The sequence below is a fragment of the Hypanus sabinus genome, unplaced genomic scaffold, assembly GCF_030144855.1.
Source record: "Hypanus sabinus isolate sHypSab1 unplaced genomic scaffold, sHypSab1.hap1 scaffold_742, whole genome shotgun sequence".
Lineage (NCBI taxonomy): Eukaryota > Metazoa > Chordata > Chondrichthyes > Myliobatiformes > Dasyatidae > Hypanus > Hypanus sabinus.
This window is the reverse complement of record NW_026781593.1, coordinates 1172-19991: the sequence shown is the minus strand read 5'-3', so window position 1 is coordinate 19991 and position 18820 is coordinate 1172. Positions and strand designations below refer to the sequence as shown.

Below are 18820 nucleotides of genomic sequence, written 5' to 3'. Positions count from 1 at the left end.
CTTGTGAAGGAGATTTCTGTTTACGCTGACGATTTTCTGGTTTATGTATCTAATCCAGAGGAATCTCCCTGCCTTGCTAAATTTATTTCATGAATTTGGAGATTTTTCAGGATATAAAATAAATTTTAATAAAAATGAACTATTTCCTTAATGAATCTGTTTCTGAATATGATAATACTCCTTTCAACATTATGGATTTTTTTTAGATATTTATGTGTTATAGTCACTAAAAAAAATAAGGATCTTTACAAAGCTAATTTTGTTCCCTGAGTAGATTCTATGAAGTATTTATTTAGTGGATGGAACCCACTTACATTTTCACTTGTTGGTCACATCCTTATAGTCAAAATGCTGATTTTACCAAAATTTTTATATTTTCTGAATATCCCTGTTTTTTTGATGATGTGTTTTTGATCGGATTGATTCTATTATCTCATCTTTTATATGAAATGATAACAGAACAAGAATTAGTAAATGTTACTTACAAAAATTGAAAAAGGATGGAGGTCTTACTTGGCCTAATTTAAGAATGTATTACTGGGCTGTTAATGTGCATTGTATGTCCTTTTGGTTACACTGGGTTGATAAGAATGAACGGCCAATTTGGGTTGATCTGGAATTGAAAACTGTGAAACTGTTTTATTTAACCTCGGTATTGGGAGCTGCTTTACAATTGGCTAAAGTTGCTAATTTAAATTTATACCCTCTGATTAAGTATTCTTTACAAATTTGTCTCCAGTTCTGTAATTTTTTAATCTAAAAAAATTATACTTTATAGTTTAATTTATTATAATTTTTTAAAGCATTCTTTGAGTGATCCAATTTTTTTACTTTGGAAAATAAAGGTATTAATTCTTTTTTGGATCTATTTAAAGAAGATAGACTGATGCCTTTTGAACAATTAGTTGATAAATGTTCTGTTTCGTACTCACACTTTTTACAATAACTTCAAGTTAGACATTTCTTACAAAAACATTTAACTAATTTTCCTTACATATTGAATGCCGGCTTGTTAGGTACTATTACGAGTATGAACCCTTTGATGAAGGTTTCCATTGGAAGAATTTATAAATTACTATCACAATGGGATAAGTGTCCTTTATTTAAGATTAAACAAAACTGGAACTTAATTTGACTTTTATGACGGAGGACTGGACACGGATTCTGAAGTTGGTTAACTCTTTTTCGATTTGTGCTAGTAATGCACTGATTCAATTTAAAGTTGTACATCATTACTATTGGATGAAGGAGAGATTGTCTGAAATGTTTCCTGATGTTGATAGTTATTGTGATAGATGTAAAACTGAGACAGCTACACTGACACACATGTTTTGGTCTTGTCCTACACTGGAAGTCAGTTTTTTTCTACAATTTCTAAAGCACTTGAAATTAGTTTACAACCTAACAAATTAATTGTACTTTTTGGAATAATTCCTCAAAATATCCAAGCTATTTTTTTTGTCTGACCAACATGTTATTGTGCTTGTTACACTGATAGCTAGGAGGGCCATTCTGTTGAAGAGGAAAGATATGTCGGCTCCCACTCTGTTACACTGGTTCTTCCAAGTGATGCTATGTCTTAGTTTGGAGAAAATTAGAAGTTGAACCTTTGAACCTTTGAACCTGTGTTTGATTTTGAGAAAAGGAGGTGTTCATTTTCTCGTTATTACCATTTGAGTTAATTGCTAATTTTCTCCATGATCTAATTGTATTTTTTTTTCTTGCTGGCGGTTTGCTGGTTATCTTTAGAAGCATTTTTTTATAACGCATGGCTCCGGGGTTGAGTTCTTAGTATTTTTTTCCTCAATTTTCTTTGCTTTAGTGTTTTTTTTTTCTTTCCTTTTTTTGTGTCACCATATTTTTCAATCTTTAAAACAATGTGTTTTTTTTCTCCTTGACGCATTGTAAGTGTTATTTACTTTGATGTACTCTTGTTATTTTGGACAATAATAATGAAAAGATTTGAGTAGTTCAGACTCAGCAGAAAGCAGCTGATTGGGCAGTCGAGGTCATGTGACCAAGCAGTCTGATTGGGTAATCATAAATTGAATAGCTCAACAAACAAATAAAAAGAGGGGTAGATCAACTGGATGAGTGGGGCCAGAGCAGCAGTGGAGCTTTGAGGCTTTGACTCGAGAGGTTTTGGCGAGCAGAGGTGGAGGACGAACTTGCTCCCAGTGGGTAAGGCCGGGTAAGGTTCTTTAATTAATTTAATTAACTTAGGAGTTGGTGATGGAGGCAGAAGATAGGGTAGTCCAGTGCTCCGATTGTAGGATGTAGGAGTCAGGGACAGCACAATTGTCTCTGATGACTATACCAGCAAGAGAAGCATCCAGCTTCAGCTCTTGTCAAACTGAGTTAGGGAACTGGAGCTGGATGAACTTCGGATCATTCGGGAGGCAGAGGCAGTAATAGATCGAAGTTTTGGGGAGACAGTCTCCCCTAAAAGTCAGGAGACGGGTAACTAACTGGGTGACTATCCGGAGAGGGAGGGGGAATAGACAGAGAGAGCAGAGCACCCCTGTGGCCGTTCCCATCAACATTAAGTTTTATGTTTTGGAGATTGTTGGTGGGGATGACCTACCAGGGACAAGTTGTAGTGGTCGTGTCTCCGGCACAGTGACTGGCCCCTTTGCTGAGAAAGGAAGGAGGGAAAAGAGGAGAGCAGTAGTGATTGGGGATTCGATAGTTAGGGGGACTGATAGAAGGTTCTGTGGGAAAGATCGAGAATCCTGGATGGTGTGTTGCCTCCCTGGTGCCAGGGTCCGTGATATCTTGGATCGAGTTCTCGGTATTCTCAGGAAAGAGGGTGAGCAGTCAGCTGTGGTCCGAGTGGGGACCAATGACATAGATAGGAGTAAGGATGAGGTCCTGAAGAAGGAATATAGAGAGTTAATATAAAAGGTAAAAAGCAAGGGGGGTAATCTCAGGCAGAGAGAGTAGGAACTGGAAGTCATGGCAGTTGAATGGGTGGCTGAAGAGTTGGTACAGGGGACAGGGGTTCAGACTTCTGGAACATTGGGATCTCTTCTGGGAAAGGTCTGACCTGTACAAAGTGGACCGGCTGCACATGAAAAGGAAAGGGACCAATATCCTGGCGGCCAGGTTTGTTAGAGCTGTTGGAGAGGGTTTAACCTAGTTTGGCAGGGGGTGGGAATCAGAATGTGAGTGCAGAGATTAGGGTACAAGGACAAGGGCATGATACTATGTGTTCTGAGTTGGTGAGGAAGGACAGGCAGGCGATAAAACATAAATGTAGCCACAGAGGGGTTGAAATGTGTCTATTTCAATGCTAAGAGTGTTAGGAATAAAGTGGATGAATTTAGAGCATGGATCAGTATGTGGAGTTATGACACTGGCCGTTACTGAAACCTGGCTGAAGGAAGGACAGCATTGGCTGATGGAGGTACCGAGGTTGAGGTGTTTTAAAAGGAATAAGATGGGAGGTAGAAAGGGCGGTGGGGGGGAGTAGCAGTTCTGGTCAGGGATAGTTGCACATCTATAGAAAAGGGAGGACGCTGCAGAGGGAGTGTCCACTGAGTCGGTGTGGGTGGCAGTCAGAAATAGGAAGGGAACAATCACGTGTGCTGGGAGTAGACTATCTGCCCCCAACTAGCCCTTCGGACACCGAGGAGCAGATAAGCAGGCAGATTTTAGAATGGTGCAGGAAATACAGGGTTGTACTTATGGGTGATTTCAACTTCCCTCATTGACTGACACCACCTGACTGCAAGGGGGATAGATGGAGCTGAATTTGTCAGGTGTGTTCAAGAAGGATTCCTGATACAGTATGTGGACTGGCTGATGAGAGGAGAAACCATACTGGATCTAGTTCTAGGTAATGAACCGGATCAGGTGGCAGAGCATTTTGGTGAGAGTGACCTCAACTCCCTTAGCTTCAGTATTGCTATGGAAAAGGATAAACAGCCAATGGGAAAGTGCTTAACTGTGGAATGGCTAACTGAAGGGATGAGGCAGGAACTAGCGGGAGTAAATTGGAAACAGATGTTCAAAGGTGAAAGCACAGAAGTAATGTGAAGGAAGTTTAGGGAACACTTGGGCTGGGTTCAGGATAGGTTTATCCCACTGAGGCAAGGAAAAAGTGGTAGAAAAAGGGAACCGTGGCTGACAAAACGAGGCAACTCGTCAAGAGAAAGAAGAAAGCATATGTTCGATATAAGAAGCAGGAAGCAGGAGAGGCTCATGAGAAATATTGGGTAGCCAGGAAGGAGCTTAAGAAAGGATTTAGGAGAGCTTGAAGGGGGCATACGAAGGCCTTGGCGTTTAGGATTAAGGAAAACCCCAAGGTGTTCTATGCGTATGTGAAGAGCAACGATGACAATAATGAAGATGGGCCCGCAATAGGATAAAGAGGTCAACATGTGCCTGGAGGCGCAGGAGGTTGGACAGTTACTAAATGGATACTTTGCTTCAGTATTCATAAGTGAAAAGGATCTTGATCAGGGTGAGGTCGAAATAGAACAGGCCTATATGCTGGAGAATGTGGAGATTAAGGAAGAAGAAGTGTTGGATCTTTTTAAAAACCACAAATCCCCAGGTCCGGACGAGATATACCCCAGGTTGCTGTGGCATTGAGAGAAGAGATCGCTGGAGCAGTAGCTATGATCTTTGAATCCTCTTTGGCTGCAGGGGAGGTGTCGGAGGATTGGAAAACGGCTAATGTAGTTTCCTTGTTAAAAAAGGTAACAGAGAAACCTGGTGAGACCTGGTATAGACCAGTGAGTCTTACGTCGGTGGTCTGCAAACCATTGGTAAGGATTCTTAAGGATAGGATCTACGAGCATTTGGAGAAGTACAGACTCCTCAAGTATAGTCGACCTGGCTTTATGAAGGGAAGATCGTGCCTCACGGGCCCAATTGAGTTTTTTGAAGAGGTAACAAAATAAATTGATGAGGGTAGGGCGGTAGATGTCGTCGACATCGATTTTATCAAGGCATTTGACCCCGCGAGAGACTCATCCAGAAATTCATGAGGCATGGGATCAGTGGATCCTTGCTGTTTGGATTAAAAAATGGTTACTGGAGTTGTGGAAGGAAAGTATGCCGCCTGGAGGTCGGTGACTAGTGGAGTGCTGCAAGGATCAGTCCTGGGACCCCTGCTCTTTGTGATGTTTATAAATGACCTGGATGAAGACGCAGGAGGATGGGTGTGTAAGTTTGCGGATGACACGAAGTTTGGAGGAGTTGTGGATGGAGATGTAGATTGTCGAAGGTTACAAGAGGGTATGTACAGGAAGCAGAGTTGGCCAGAATAGTGGCAGATGGAGTTCAATCCGATTAAGTGTGCGATGAGGCATTTTAGAAGGACAAACCAGAAGGCTGAGCACAGGGTTAATGGTTACTTAAGAGTGTGTATGAACAGAGGATCATTGGGGTTCAAATCTATTCATCCCTCACGGTCGCTGCACAGATTAATAGAATAGTTAAGAAGGCCTGTGGGATGCTAGGCTTCTTTAATAGGGGGATTAAGTTCAAGAGTAGAGAGGTCATGTTGCAACTCTACTAAACTTTGGTGAGACTACACTTAGGGTATTGTATTCCATTCTGGTCACCTCATTATAGGAAGGATGTGGAAGCTATGGAGAGGGTGCAGAGGAGATTTACAGGGAAATTGGCTGGATTGGAAAACAAGTGTTATGAGGCATGATTAGCAGAGCTGGGACTTTTTTCTTTGGAGCATAGAAGGATGAGAGGGGTCTTTATAGAGGTCTACATGATTATGAGAGGCATAGATAAGGTGCTAGCCAGTACCTGTTTCCCAGGGCACGAATAACAAACACCAGAGGGCATGCATACACAGTTAATTTAAGGGCTAGAAGTTTATGGAGACATTTTTTTACACAGACGGTTGTGAGTGCCTGGAATGACTTGCCAGGGATTGTGGTGGAGTCTAAAACATTAGGGGTATTTAAGAGCCTCTTGCACAGGCAAATGGATGAAATACATTTATGGGTTGGCTCAAAATCGAGCGCCGAAGGGTCTGTATTGTGCTGTCATATCCTGTTGTCTAGTGTCTTCTAGTGTCATTTTCAAACCGTGTCCACTGGTGCCTGTTAGTGCCCTTGGAATTCTGGGGCTTAGTACTGATAAGTACCCATACAATGGCTACTTTTCGTTGAAGCTGGCATTTATGGAAGCAGATGTTGGAGTAACTGAGACTATGGAAACGGATAGAACTTTTTTATTCTTGTGAGAAGGTTCCAAGGAGCAAGCAAAGAGAGAAGTAGAGAGAACTTTTTGAGCAATTTGTCCATTCACCATGTGTTCAGAGCTGCTTTTAAGGCGGTGCAAGTTCCTGCTAAGTAGGATTATGAGCGGAAAGGAGGAACTGTGAGGTGCATCCCGTCGAAACCTGTCATGTTACATTCTGGGAGCAGCTAGAGCGACCGGAAAACCTAGATTTGCTGAAATGTTCGAGGAAGGGAAATGGAGATTAACTGATAACGTGTTGGAACGTGAAGACGCCTTTTCCACTTGCAGTTCTGAGTTTGATTTCTCCAAGAGTACTTGCCACAGTATTAGAGGAACCGAGGGCATCTATTTCCGAGAGAGGTCTCGCTGATTGGTTCCAGCGGGGGCTCCTGACATTCATCCGCAGCTGATGAAACAGAGGGAAGCTAAGTTTAGTCATGGAGCAGGAGCGCCTAAGCCGCCGGGAGACACAAGTGACAGACACCGGGAGAGACGGTCCAGTAGTCAGCTGGGTGACACGAGTGATAGAGACTCTCCAAGGGGTGATTTGATGCGCGAACCACTCACTCTCCTGAATTCCCCTGAGTAGAGACCCAGAACCGTCACATGCATGACAAAGCTTTCAACCCTGGAATAATTTTCTAAACCACCTCTGAACCGTCTCCAGTGACAGCACAACCTGTCTCAGACAAGGGGCTCCAAACTGCTCACAATACTCGAGGTAAGGACTCAACAGTGCATTTTAAAACCTGAAAATTCCATCGCTGCATCCATACTCCATTCCTCTGGAAATGATCGCGAACATCGCATTGGCCTTCCTCACCACTATCGCAACCTGCATATTCACCTCAGGGAATGCTGGACGAACAACGTTGAGTCCTTTTGCACCTCAGATTTTCCAATTTTCTCTGCGATTAGAAAATAGCCTTCCATTTTATTTCTTCTGCTCAAGTGCAGCACCATACATTTTGTGGCAGTGTTTTATGTCTGCCACTTCTTTGCCCATTCTCCTCATCTTCCTCTGTCCTTTTGTAGACTTTCTACTTCCTCCAGATTTCCTGCACCTCCTCCTATCATCATCTGGACCACAAACCTGACCGTATGATCATCAATTCCAGCATCCAAATCATTAACACATAAAATAAGAGTATTCATCCATCAGCTGTATCCTGTATCCTGCAGTTCCGTTATATATTACGCTACCTCAATTGCAACTCTCTTTATGTTTAATCTAACACGCTTATTTTGTCCAGATTGTGTTCTTATAGCTTTTGAAATCATATTTACTATCTATTGTGTTTCAGCTTTACATGAATAATTCCAAATCGTGCTTATTCGATCCTCTGTCAATGTGTAATTCATCTGGTTGTCTCTGAGAGAGGTTAAATCTAAACAAACTCCAGTGAGCTTCATAGTCGCCCTGGATTATTGCGTAAAATAACAATTAATATTGCTATCACCATTATTCTCTCACTTGACTTTGCACAGATTGCTGTGTTGTACTCGTTGAGTGTTTTGACCGTCCTGTTAGTGCGGTCCTTCATGGATTTTATTGTGTTTCTCGGATGCCCGCAGGAATGTCAATCTCATTGCTGCAAATGGTGATATATGCATACAGATATGCTGTGATGCAAAATTTACTTTCGGTTTTGAACTTTGCACCAATTGGGCCGAAGGCTATTTTCCATGATGTACGACTTAAAGTATCTGCATTGCAAAACAAGGAAAAGTGGCCTGTTAAACAACGCAAAGTGTATATAATCCAGTCCGGAATGATCAATCCGATATTCCCAAATCCGGAAAGGTGTTAAGCACACGTTACTGAGCTCCGCGGCAGATGTACGTTTGAGAACGACGATATAAAATGCCTTTTCAATATAGAGACCAGCAACGTGTCTGAATGAGAAGGTGATGCAGACACTCCTCACCGAGGCCTCTTTCTCATCAAACACCGCAGCCCGAATCCCATGTAACCTGTTCTGCTCTCTGTTGTGACTAAAACAAAATCTTTATGTTAATTGTGTCTTTCTCATACTCCCAAACATACCACGCTTTGATCGCTGCAGTAAAATTACAGTGATTACATTATAAAAAAAACTGCACATGGAAAACAGAGTATTTGTCGTGAGTGGGATTCGAACCCACGCCTCTGGTTGGAGATCAGAACACTCACGTTTACTAGGATGCGACTTACTCGCTTTAAGTATGGCGCCTTAGACCACTCGGCCACCCTGACCGCTCTGCAGTACTCTCGCCACATGCCAGATAAACAGCTGAATTTCGGAATAGTCTGAATGACTGCTTTGATGAGAGGGTATACATACAAACACACTCTATATCCTGGGATTTTAAATGAACATGGACGTGATGCATTTTCTCAGGTTGCCGAACATGTGCGGAATCAGAGCGTACAGCATCACAACACTGGAATTGTGCTGCACCCCGTTCAGGCCATCCTCCAGAGAAAGGATGACGAGGATTCGGAGAGTGTGCGGAAGAGCATCACCAAGATGCGACCTGAAATAGACGGTTTGTGCAATAACGAGAGTTTAGTCAAACTTGTTTTTTTTTTCTGGAGCATCGGAGGTGAGGGGGAATCCGACAGACGTTACTTAGATTTTCAGGCATAGATATTGGTAGTGCATGCAAAAGTTATCTCCATTCCAGGGTTTACAAGTCTTTAAACGATCCTCTCTTAGGGCATACATTTCAACTAAGAGGGGATGTTATAAACACGATGTGCCAACACCCCATAACTTTATGTCGGCAAAACCATTGTTGTCTTCAGCAGAGGGAAAACCAGAGGTTCTTGAGCCAGTTCTCCTTGGACGATCAGAGGCGGGGCGCGTCTGTATCTTTAATTTGTTGACATTACGATTTCCTCTGCTTTCTTAGGAGAATGCGGAGATTCAGCATGAGATCAAAAACCTTGATGAGCTTCTATAGATGTTTCGTAGAGAGTATATTGTCTGTCTGCATTGAGACGTGGTACGGAAATACCGTACCTTTGAAGGAAAATCTTTAAAAAGTTTATTGAATTCTGCACAGTCCATCACGGGAAAAGCTCTGCCAAACATTAGGCACATCCACGTAAAACGCTGTCATAGGAAAACAGCATCCAATGTCAGAGGTCGTCACCATCCTGCCATGCTCCTTTTTCGCTGCTGCCATTGGGTAGATGGTACAAGAGCCTCAGGACTCGCACCACCACGGTCAAGAACAGTTACTACCCATCCGACACCGGACTTTTGATCAAAAGGTGATAGTGTACACTACATGCCCATCCATTGAATATTCCGACGACCAATCATTTCACTTTAGAAACTATATTGATCAGCTGAGTATGCCAGGAGGAGCTCAGCAGACCAGGCTGCATCTATGGACAGACGTAAGCAGTCGGCGTTTCGGGACGAGATCCTTCACCGTGAAATTGTTTCTGAATAAATCACTTACCCACAGTTCGGTGTACGGTGATCTATTGTAATGCGATGGACAGTGTCAAAAACATAATCTTATCCTCCAACAGTTTTTCTAATCCACCTCAAACAACCCAAGGTTTGTTTGCAGAAATAACGTCGCCTCGATTGAATACTTAAAGGCAAATTATGTCAGGAGTGGGATTCGAACCCACGACCCCAGATGGAGACCAGAACACTCCCGTTTGGTTGAAGGACTTTCATTCCTTGAGCCTGGCGCCTTAGACCACTCGGCCATCCTGACAACTTTTGATGTGTGTTTGAGAACGGAAAGAATGCCTGACTTGTAAGCAAAGTTATATACACACAATCACGCATATCGACCTGCCAATCGGAAATGAAAGCGAGAGTGTTACAATTTTCTCAGGTTAGGCAACTTCTGTGGAAAGTGAAGCTGTAAAACAATTCCAAATCGAAGACTCGTGAGACGCGTCTCGGCAAGAATTTGTGAAGGATGTTTGCTGAGATGGATGAGAACGCTTGGAAGACTCAATAATTTTACATTTAGGGAAGCAGAGAAATAAACGTTTATAGACAGGACTGAATCTGAAAACTGGGTGGGAGTTGATCGCAACAATGTCAACCGAAACTGAATACAGGTTGTTCAATGATACCGAGCAGCGCTGCTTTACAGATAGATGCTGTTAAGTAGACTACAAGGCCCAATAATCTGATGATTGTGGAATAAAGCGAAGATGTGACAAGTTCCGCAAGAACATAAGACATCGTGCAGAAAGGCCGTTTGGTCTCCTGTGTTTGTTTCATCATTCCGTCATGGATGAGTTATTACAGTCAGAATGTTGTTCGGGCTTGTAGATCAATGTTTAATCTGACGGAGAGGAAACAGAAGCAGGGTGTTTTGGACGTTAGAGCAGCGGCCTTTCTGAGAGATGAGACGCTTTAGAGAACGTAATTCGCTCAGGTTCTCTGATCCAGTGTTAACGGCACTGAACACATTAAAATAAGGCAGGGACAGGCTCTGGACGCCATCGACTCAGTAAAAGGCTTCTCGCGGGATGTGGAAGACGGGGAGGCCTCCAGAGTTCCTGATGACGACACCTGCCGGAAGTGCTCACACCTGCAGCGTGTAACAATCCGCCCTGGGGTGCTGGAGTTGAATCTGGATGAACTCCGGTTCATTCAGAGCCACGGACCTGATGGACCTGAATATATAGAGTGATAGGACAGCCAGGGTGCAGGACACAGAAAACTGGGTGACAATCAGGAGGAAAAGGGTTTTAAAGACCCAGTGCAGAGTATCTCTATGGCCATCACCGTCAGCAACACCTGGATGCCGTTTCTGGTTGGATGACCTGGACGGGGAAAGACATAGAGGTCGGATCTCTGGCACTGAATATGGTCTGTGACTCAGACTGGTAAGGGAAGAACAGATTCCTGGATGGTATGTTGCCCCCCGTGTGCCAGGGTCAGGGACTATTTGGATTAAGTCTTGAACATTCTCCAGTAGGAGCGTGAGCCGGCAGGGGTTGGCTCCAGCTCGGTGCCAATGACATCGGTAGGAACAGTGACGAATTTCTGCAATGGAAATTCAGAGATTTAGGTGCTGAGGTGTAGGGCAGGATCTTCGGGGTTCTGACAGCGACTCGTGCCGCGTCCTTATCAGGCCAGTACAGGAAATATGATCCAGATTAACACGTGGCTAATGGTCTGGTGCAGGAGGGAAGCCATACGATTTTTCGATCATTGATCTCTCTTCCAGGGAACCTGAGACCCATTGATAAAGACGATTTGCACGTGAACTAGAAATGATATTATCCTGCCGAAGGTTAGCTAGCACTGCATGATTAAGTTTAAACAACATTTGTAGCGAGGTGGGAACTAGCGTGCCAGAACAGTTAGTGGAGAGATTGTACCGACATTTTGATAAGATCTCACACAAAAACAGGAAGGTACGACTAGTGCTCTGCACTGCGTATACTTCAGTCGCAGAAGTTTCGGAGAATAAGTCGATGAACTCTGGGCTAGGATCAAAACCTGGTATCGTGGTAACTTAGCCGTTTATAAGACTTGGTTGCAGAAGAGTCTGGTCTGGCATTTCAGTATCACTGAGTGTCTTTGTTTCAGAGTGATAGAGCGGGATGGACTAAAGCATTAAAAGTAGCGTCAATAGTCAGCGAAAATGTCACGGCTGACTTCAGTCAGGACAGATGCAGAATTAAACTATTGTGGTTTTATGAGTGAAACTGAAAAAGAGGAAAGGTGTGATCAGGTTAATGGGGATAGTTTACTGACCACCCAATAGTCAATAGTATTTAGACGGCCAATGTTGAGGAGATATCGCTGTTTATTGCAAATCATTACGGATGTTAGAGTAGGTGTTTTTAACATTCCGCACGTTGATTGTTAATTCCACACTTTTAAAGGACTATATGACAATATACAATAGACAATAGGTGCAGAAGTAGACCATTCGGCCCCGCGTTAGGAGATCATCCAATGTGTTCAGGATTTTTTTTAAAAATGTGCATTTACTAGCTGCAGAGAGCAGCGATACTTTATATACTATTATGAAATTAATGAGTCGGGGCAAGAGATAAAAGCTTGATCTAACGAACTCGTAACTCGTGATCACAATGCCATTGGTTTCAATGTAAATATGTAAACGAGCTTTCGTGCGTTGAGAATTTTCATTGAAGAAAGGTCAATTTTGACAGTATCAAAAACACTTAACAAGTGTCGATTGGGGATGGACGTTTTCTGGTAAGTGGGACGCGTTCAGAAATGAGCCAAATATCTGTACATGTACTCAATGAATGACCACTCTCCTTCGGCTTGCACTGTTCCAAACCGACATTCTTTTACAAACACTAATACACAAAATTCATGCAAACATACAATAGTTTTATTTGAGAAGCAGCCCAATAGCGTATATTATGGAGCTTGGTCCACACACCATAATCGGGAAAAATGGAGTTCTATACAATTGATAAATGATTACAAATATTGAATAAAACATGAATGTTCAAATCAAAACCAGGCTAGAGGCGTTACTGTGTGTGCTAATTATGTTAACAATTATCCCTTATCGCCTACCTAAACACGGGTCTCAGTGTCGACTTATAATCCCATCCTTTGCCAAGACGCTCGCTGATGGGTTGACGTTCAGAGTGAGAATTCACCATCGGGAACACTAGAAGTGGAGGATAGTACGAAGCTTCGGGAAAGCCCAAACAGAAGATTTTTGGCACAGTGTTTGATGTGACCACTGGAATTGCTTCTTACTTTGAGTTCCTATTGACATTAATGGATCTGTTGTTGAGAGGATGAACTGCTTCGAATTCCTCGGCATAAAGATCACCGAGGATCTCGAGTCGTCTGTACACGCCAGCTCTGTGGTGAAAAAGGCACAACAGCGCCTCCTTCACCTGAGACGTTTGAAAAAGTTTGGTATGGGTTTCCAAGTTTTACGGTCTTTCCATTGTGGCACGATTGAGAGCATCCTGACTGGCTGCATCACTGCCTGGTATGCACACTGTACTTCGCTCCATGGCAGGACTCTAACATCCAGGCTCACCTGTACATATGGAATTCCCACTATTCCGGACGTAAACAAAGACAGGTGTGTAAATAGAGTTCTAAGGATCATAAGAGACCCGGGTCACGCTCACCACAAACTGTTCCAGCTGCTACCATCCGGGAAACTGTACCACATTTTAAATGCTGCAAACGAAAGCTACGGGATGTCTTCCACCAGGCCATCAGGCGGTTTAATTAATGCTGACGCAACTGTATTTCTATGTTATAATGACTATCCTGGCGTACATAAATCTGCTTAGAAATTACAACAATTGCAAGTTGCTCATTTATACGAAGACGTATTCAGAAACGTTTTACCGTCATGAAAATGAATGATGTCACTAATCAAGTCAATTTATTTCAAATAAACAATACAAAATAAAGAGGTAGTTATATTAAAAGTGGACGTAATATTAATCATGGACTATAGCATCTGATGGGATTTGCTTGAGGATAGAGAGGCTGAGATGAGATTGCTCGGTCTTAACCAATGTATCAATGCCCCGGATTGCCAAGGACACTGTGGGACAGGGGAATAGCTATGTTGCTCCATCTTGCAGAACGGAAATCTGGATAAAGCGAGTAACTACAGAGTGTGCGTTAATCGGCAGAGCTATAGAAGTCATAGGATTTTTCAATTGTTCCAACAAAACCACCATTTCCATCGCTAAATGAATGACATTTAACGCAAAAAAGAATAGACCCCAACAGAGTCCCCTGTGAAACACTACTGGACTACGCCTACAAGTCAGAAAACGCTCTAGTTACCCCCCCCCAGTCATCAGCCACTGCTTTGTCCATGCTAGAACCTTCACTGTATTACCATGTAGCTTGTCAAGCAGCCTCATGTGTGGCACCTTCTCAAAAGCATTCGGAAGATCTCTTTTGTCTGGCTTGTTCCCCCTTGAAAGAATTCCATTAGATTTCTCAGGCAAGATTTTCCCTGGATGAAGCCATGTTGACTCCGGCCTAGTTTATCATGTGTCTCCAAGTACACTGAGACATCATCAGTAATAATTAACTCGGACATCTTCCCAACCCCTGTGGTCAAACAAAATGGCTTAGATTTTCCTTTCTTCTGTCTCTCCCTGCTTGAAGAATGAAGTGAGATTTACAATATTCAAGTCTTCCGGAAACATTGCAGACCGAGTGGTTGTTGCAAGATCATTTATAATACTTCAACCATGTCTTCAGCCAAATCTTTCACAACTATGGCGTGTACACCATATGGTCCATCTGATCTACCTTCAGATATTTGAGTTACTCACTAACCTACTCTCCCGTCATGGTAAATTCACACACCTCATATCCATGACACCTCAAATTTCCAACACACTGTTAGTGTCTTCCACAGCGAAGACTGATGCAAGATATTTTTTTAGTTCTTCCGGTATTTGATGGTCCCACTGTGCTACATCTCCAGCATCGTTGTTCAGCGAACTGATGTCCAGTCTTGCTATTTTTCTTACTTTTTATATATGAAGAAGCGATTGATGTCCTTACTAATATTATTCGCTATCATACTTTCGTACTCGATCTTTCCCTTCATAATCACTTTCCAGTGCTCCAACCTCCCACTAATCTTGCTCAATTGATCACCCTCCCTTTTGCTTTTTATTTTCATTTTGAAATCCCGTATTACGACCAGATAGCCATAAGATATAAGTGAAAGTATTCCATTCGGCCTGTTGAGTCTGCTACACCAGTCAATCATGCGTTGATCCAAATCTTCCAGTCATCCTCACTTCCCTGTCTCTTCACCACATACTCTTTGATGACCTAGTTAATCAAGAACCTATCTATTCCTGAATTAAATACATCGAATGTCCTGGCCTCCGCAGACGCTCGTGGCAACAATTTCCACTGATTTACCACCCTCTGACTAAGCTAATTTGTCCTCATCTCAAATCTAAATGGACATTCATCAATCCTGAAGTTGTGCCCTCTTGTCCAACCTATGCTTCCCTGGCTTCACCAACTTCCCTGTAATTCCATGGGCTCTTATCTTGTTAAGCAGCCTCACGTATAGCACCTTGTCAAAGGCTTTCTGAAAATCCAAGTACACCACTTCTACTGCATCTCCTTTGACTACCCTGCTTGTAATTTCCTAATGAAATCGCAACAGGTTTGTCAGGCAGGATTTTCCTTTCAGGCTTTAGCCTACCTTGCTATGTGCCTCTAGATACCCGGTAATCTCATCCCTTTCAATCGATTCCAACAACTTTCCAAACACCGATATCAGACTAACTGGTTTCTAGTTTCCGTTCTGCTGCCTCCCACCATTCTTAAATAGGGGAGTAACATTTGCAATTTGAAATTTTCCAGTCTTCCGGGACAATGCCAGAATTCATCAATTCTTGAAAAATCATTGTTAATGCTTCTGCAATCTCTCCAGCTACTCCCTTCAGATCCCGAGGGTGTTTTCCATCAGGTCAGGAGATTTATCCACCCACAGAGGAGGAAGCCTCCTGAGCACCTTCTCAGTCGTAATATTCCCTGCACAAATTTCACTTCTAGGACACTCTTGAATGTCCAGTTTACTGCAGACGTCTTCCACTGTGAAGACTGATGCAAAATGCGCATTCAGATCCTCTGCCGTGGCGTTAGCCATGGTTGTGTCATCATTTCTTTAAAATGTTTTTCTTTCTCTTTGAGATGTATATATCTTGTGCCTTTCAGATTGTTTCCACGCATTCCAGACATTGCAGTTCAGCTGTCATCCCTGCCAGTGTTTTTTTTTTTCTTTCTCAATCAGTTCTGGCCAACTCCTCACTCAGCCTCTGTAATTCCGATTACTCCACTGATATACTGATACATTTGGCTCTAGCTTCTTCTCAAATTTCAGGGGGAATTCGATCATGTTATGATCACTTTCTCCTAAGGATTCTGATAGCTAGAGCTCTCTGAACAATTTTGGTTAATTGTGCATCACACAGTCCAGAAAAGCCTATCCATTGAGCTCAAACACGAGGGGCTCTGATAAGCCATCTAATAGATATTCTAGAAACTATGGATCCCGTAATGAAGCACCCACCAGATATCCACCATTCTACATCCATATTGTAGTTCTCCATGACAATTGAAACATGGCCTTTCCAGAATGCATCTTCCACCTCCTGTTGTAATTTGCAGGCCACATCATTACTGCTGTTTCGGGGTCTGTACACAATTCCCAGCGGTGTTTTGTTTTTAACCTTGTGGTTCTTTCGCCCTATCACAAATTAAGTAACCTTCTGGTATTCGGCAGATCCACTGCGGGGAAGTATCTACGCTGACTATTATCGCTATAATCTTATTGTCCTCGATCGAACTCCGACACAAGATCCTGCTGCATATCAATACTCTCCCAGCCTTTCTCATTGTTGTGTTTGTACTTCATCTCTCAAAGGTTAAGGTTTCGTATCTGAGCAGCATAAATGTTATCTATCATTTCTTCGCCAATATTTGCTGTTGAGTCTGTAATATTTCATTATTGGAGTGTATTGTAAATATGTTGTTTTATTATACGTTATTCCTCATTTACACAATAGATTAAGTGTATTTTAAAGTAATTGGCTTTGGTATTTTTTGCCGTGATTAGACCATCAACAGAAGCCATTCTAGTACTTAACGCATCCCTTCATATTCCTAACAAAACAGCATCTTTTTTTTGTACTTTTCTCCTGTTTCATTAACTTAATCAACTTAGACCACGTGAAAAATTCTAACGGAGCAAAATTAGGTCATTTGGCCCACCGTGTCTGTTCCGTGTTTAGATCATGCATGATCTATTTTCCCTCTCAGCCTCAATCTACTGCCTTCTCCCCGTAAATCTTTGCCTAAAGTACGCATAGATAATTGACCTCCACAGCTTATTGCGGCAATGAATTCCACAGATCGACCATCCTCTGGTTAAATATATTGCTCCTCATCTTCGTTCTAAAGCGACGCCCTCATTTCTGCTGCTTTGCACTCTGGTTCTATACTCCCCCAAGGTCAGCAGCAAGCTAAGTGGATGACGCCTTCTCATTGGTGTACATTATAGGGCTGGGGTTGGTCTCTATTAGAATGACTGCAAAAACCTCTCCCCGGCTGTACACCCTTCCGAACTATCCAGTCGATCGTTGACCACCGCTGAAAGGGCCCAGCTGATTTGTATTCACTGAACATTCTGACTGGGGGTGAGTGCCCTTTCTCAGTCAACCACGCCATCGCAGTCTTGTCACCGGATATCTGCTGTAACTTGGATCGCTCCCCTTCTACTTTCAACAATATGTTTTAATTTCTACTCTATGCTCTACAACTGGTCATCAGCCTTCAATACAGAAAGCCGTTACCAATATACTTTAGCATGCTATTCACGGCTTTCTGTCACGCTCTCGGAGTATTCAGCATATATGAGGAGGAATAGAGTCAACGTTTGAGACTACAGGAAGGATGTGGAAACTATTGAAAGGGTGCAGAGGAGATTTACAAGCATTTTACCTGGATTTGGGACATGCCTTATGAAATCAGATTGCGTGAATTCGGCCAGTTCCCTTTGGAGTGACGGAGGATGAGAGGTGACCTGATAGGAGTATAAGATGATGAGAGGCATTGATCGTGTGTATAGTCAGAGGTTCCCCACTCCCTCCCCAGGTCTGAAATGGTTGCCACAAGAGGACACAGGTTTTAAGTGCTGGGGAATAGGTACAATGGAGTTGTCAGCTGTAAGTTTTTTTACGCAGAGGGTGGTGAGTGTGAGGAATGAGTTGCCGGCAAAAGTGGTGGAGGCGGATATGATGGAGTCTTTTAAAAAGTTTTAGACAGGTACATGGAGTTTAGAGTAGGGATATGTTAGGCAAAACCTTGTGGGCGAAAGAGCTATATTGTGCTGTGAGTTTTCAATGTTTCTATGAGACACATCCATCACAGAATTAGCACTGACCCTTCGGGGCTTGGGTCAAAGCCTGGTGTCATGTTATGGATCTGTGAGTGCGAACACATTTCGGGGTTATCGTTGATCTGCGGTGTCTAACGATTTGGAGGTGAAAGTTGCTTCATTTATAGATACGCCAATAATAACTTTAACTTGAATTTTGATCCCTGTTCTTGTGTTTTGCAACTCTGCAGAGTCCGCACTTTCCCCGAGAAAGGAATCAATATATAACCATATAACCATATAACAATCACAGCACGGAAACAGGCCATCCTAGTCCGTGCCGAACCCTTAATCTCACCTAGTCCCACCTACCCGCACTCAGCCCATAACCCTCCACTCCTTTCCTGTCCATATACCTAACCAATTTTACCTTAAATGACACAACTGAACTGGCCTCTACTACTTCTACAGGAAGCTCATTCCACACAGCTATCACTCTTTGAGTAAAGAAATACCCCCTCGTGTTTCCCTTACACTTCTGCCCCCTAACTCTCAAATCATGTCCTCTAGTTTGAATCTCCCCTACTCTCAATGGAAACAGCCTGTTCACGTCAACTCTATCTATCCCTCTCAAAATTTTAAATACCTCGATCAAATCCCCCCTCAACCTTCTACGCTCCAATGAATAGAGACCTAACTTGTTCAACCTTTCTCTGTAACTTAATTGCTGAAACCCAGGTAACATCCTAGTAAA

The 18820-nt window shown here is 42.8% G+C and overlaps 1 protein-coding gene and 1 non-coding gene across 2 annotated transcripts in view; one reads left to right on the top strand and one right to left on the bottom strand.

The window, feature by feature from the left end:
- The window catches only part of LOC132390029 (oocyte zinc finger protein XlCOF6-like), a 29577-nt gene extending 18708 nt beyond the window's left edge, over positions 1 to 10869 (top strand). The window contains exon 3 of the mRNA XM_059962619.1: positions 10626 to 10869. Coding sequence (XP_059818602.1) covers positions 10626 to 10869 — 244 coding nt within the window. The remainder of the gene's footprint in view (positions 1 to 10625) is intronic.
- Positions 9820 to 9933, bottom strand: trnal-caa (transfer RNA leucine (anticodon CAA)). Its single transcript has 2 exons — positions 9896 to 9933; positions 9820 to 9854 (listed from the first exon to the last, which is right to left on the bottom strand). It is a non-coding gene; the product is annotated as a tRNA-Leu (tRNA).
- Positions 10870 to 18820: the final 7951 nt, after the last annotated feature.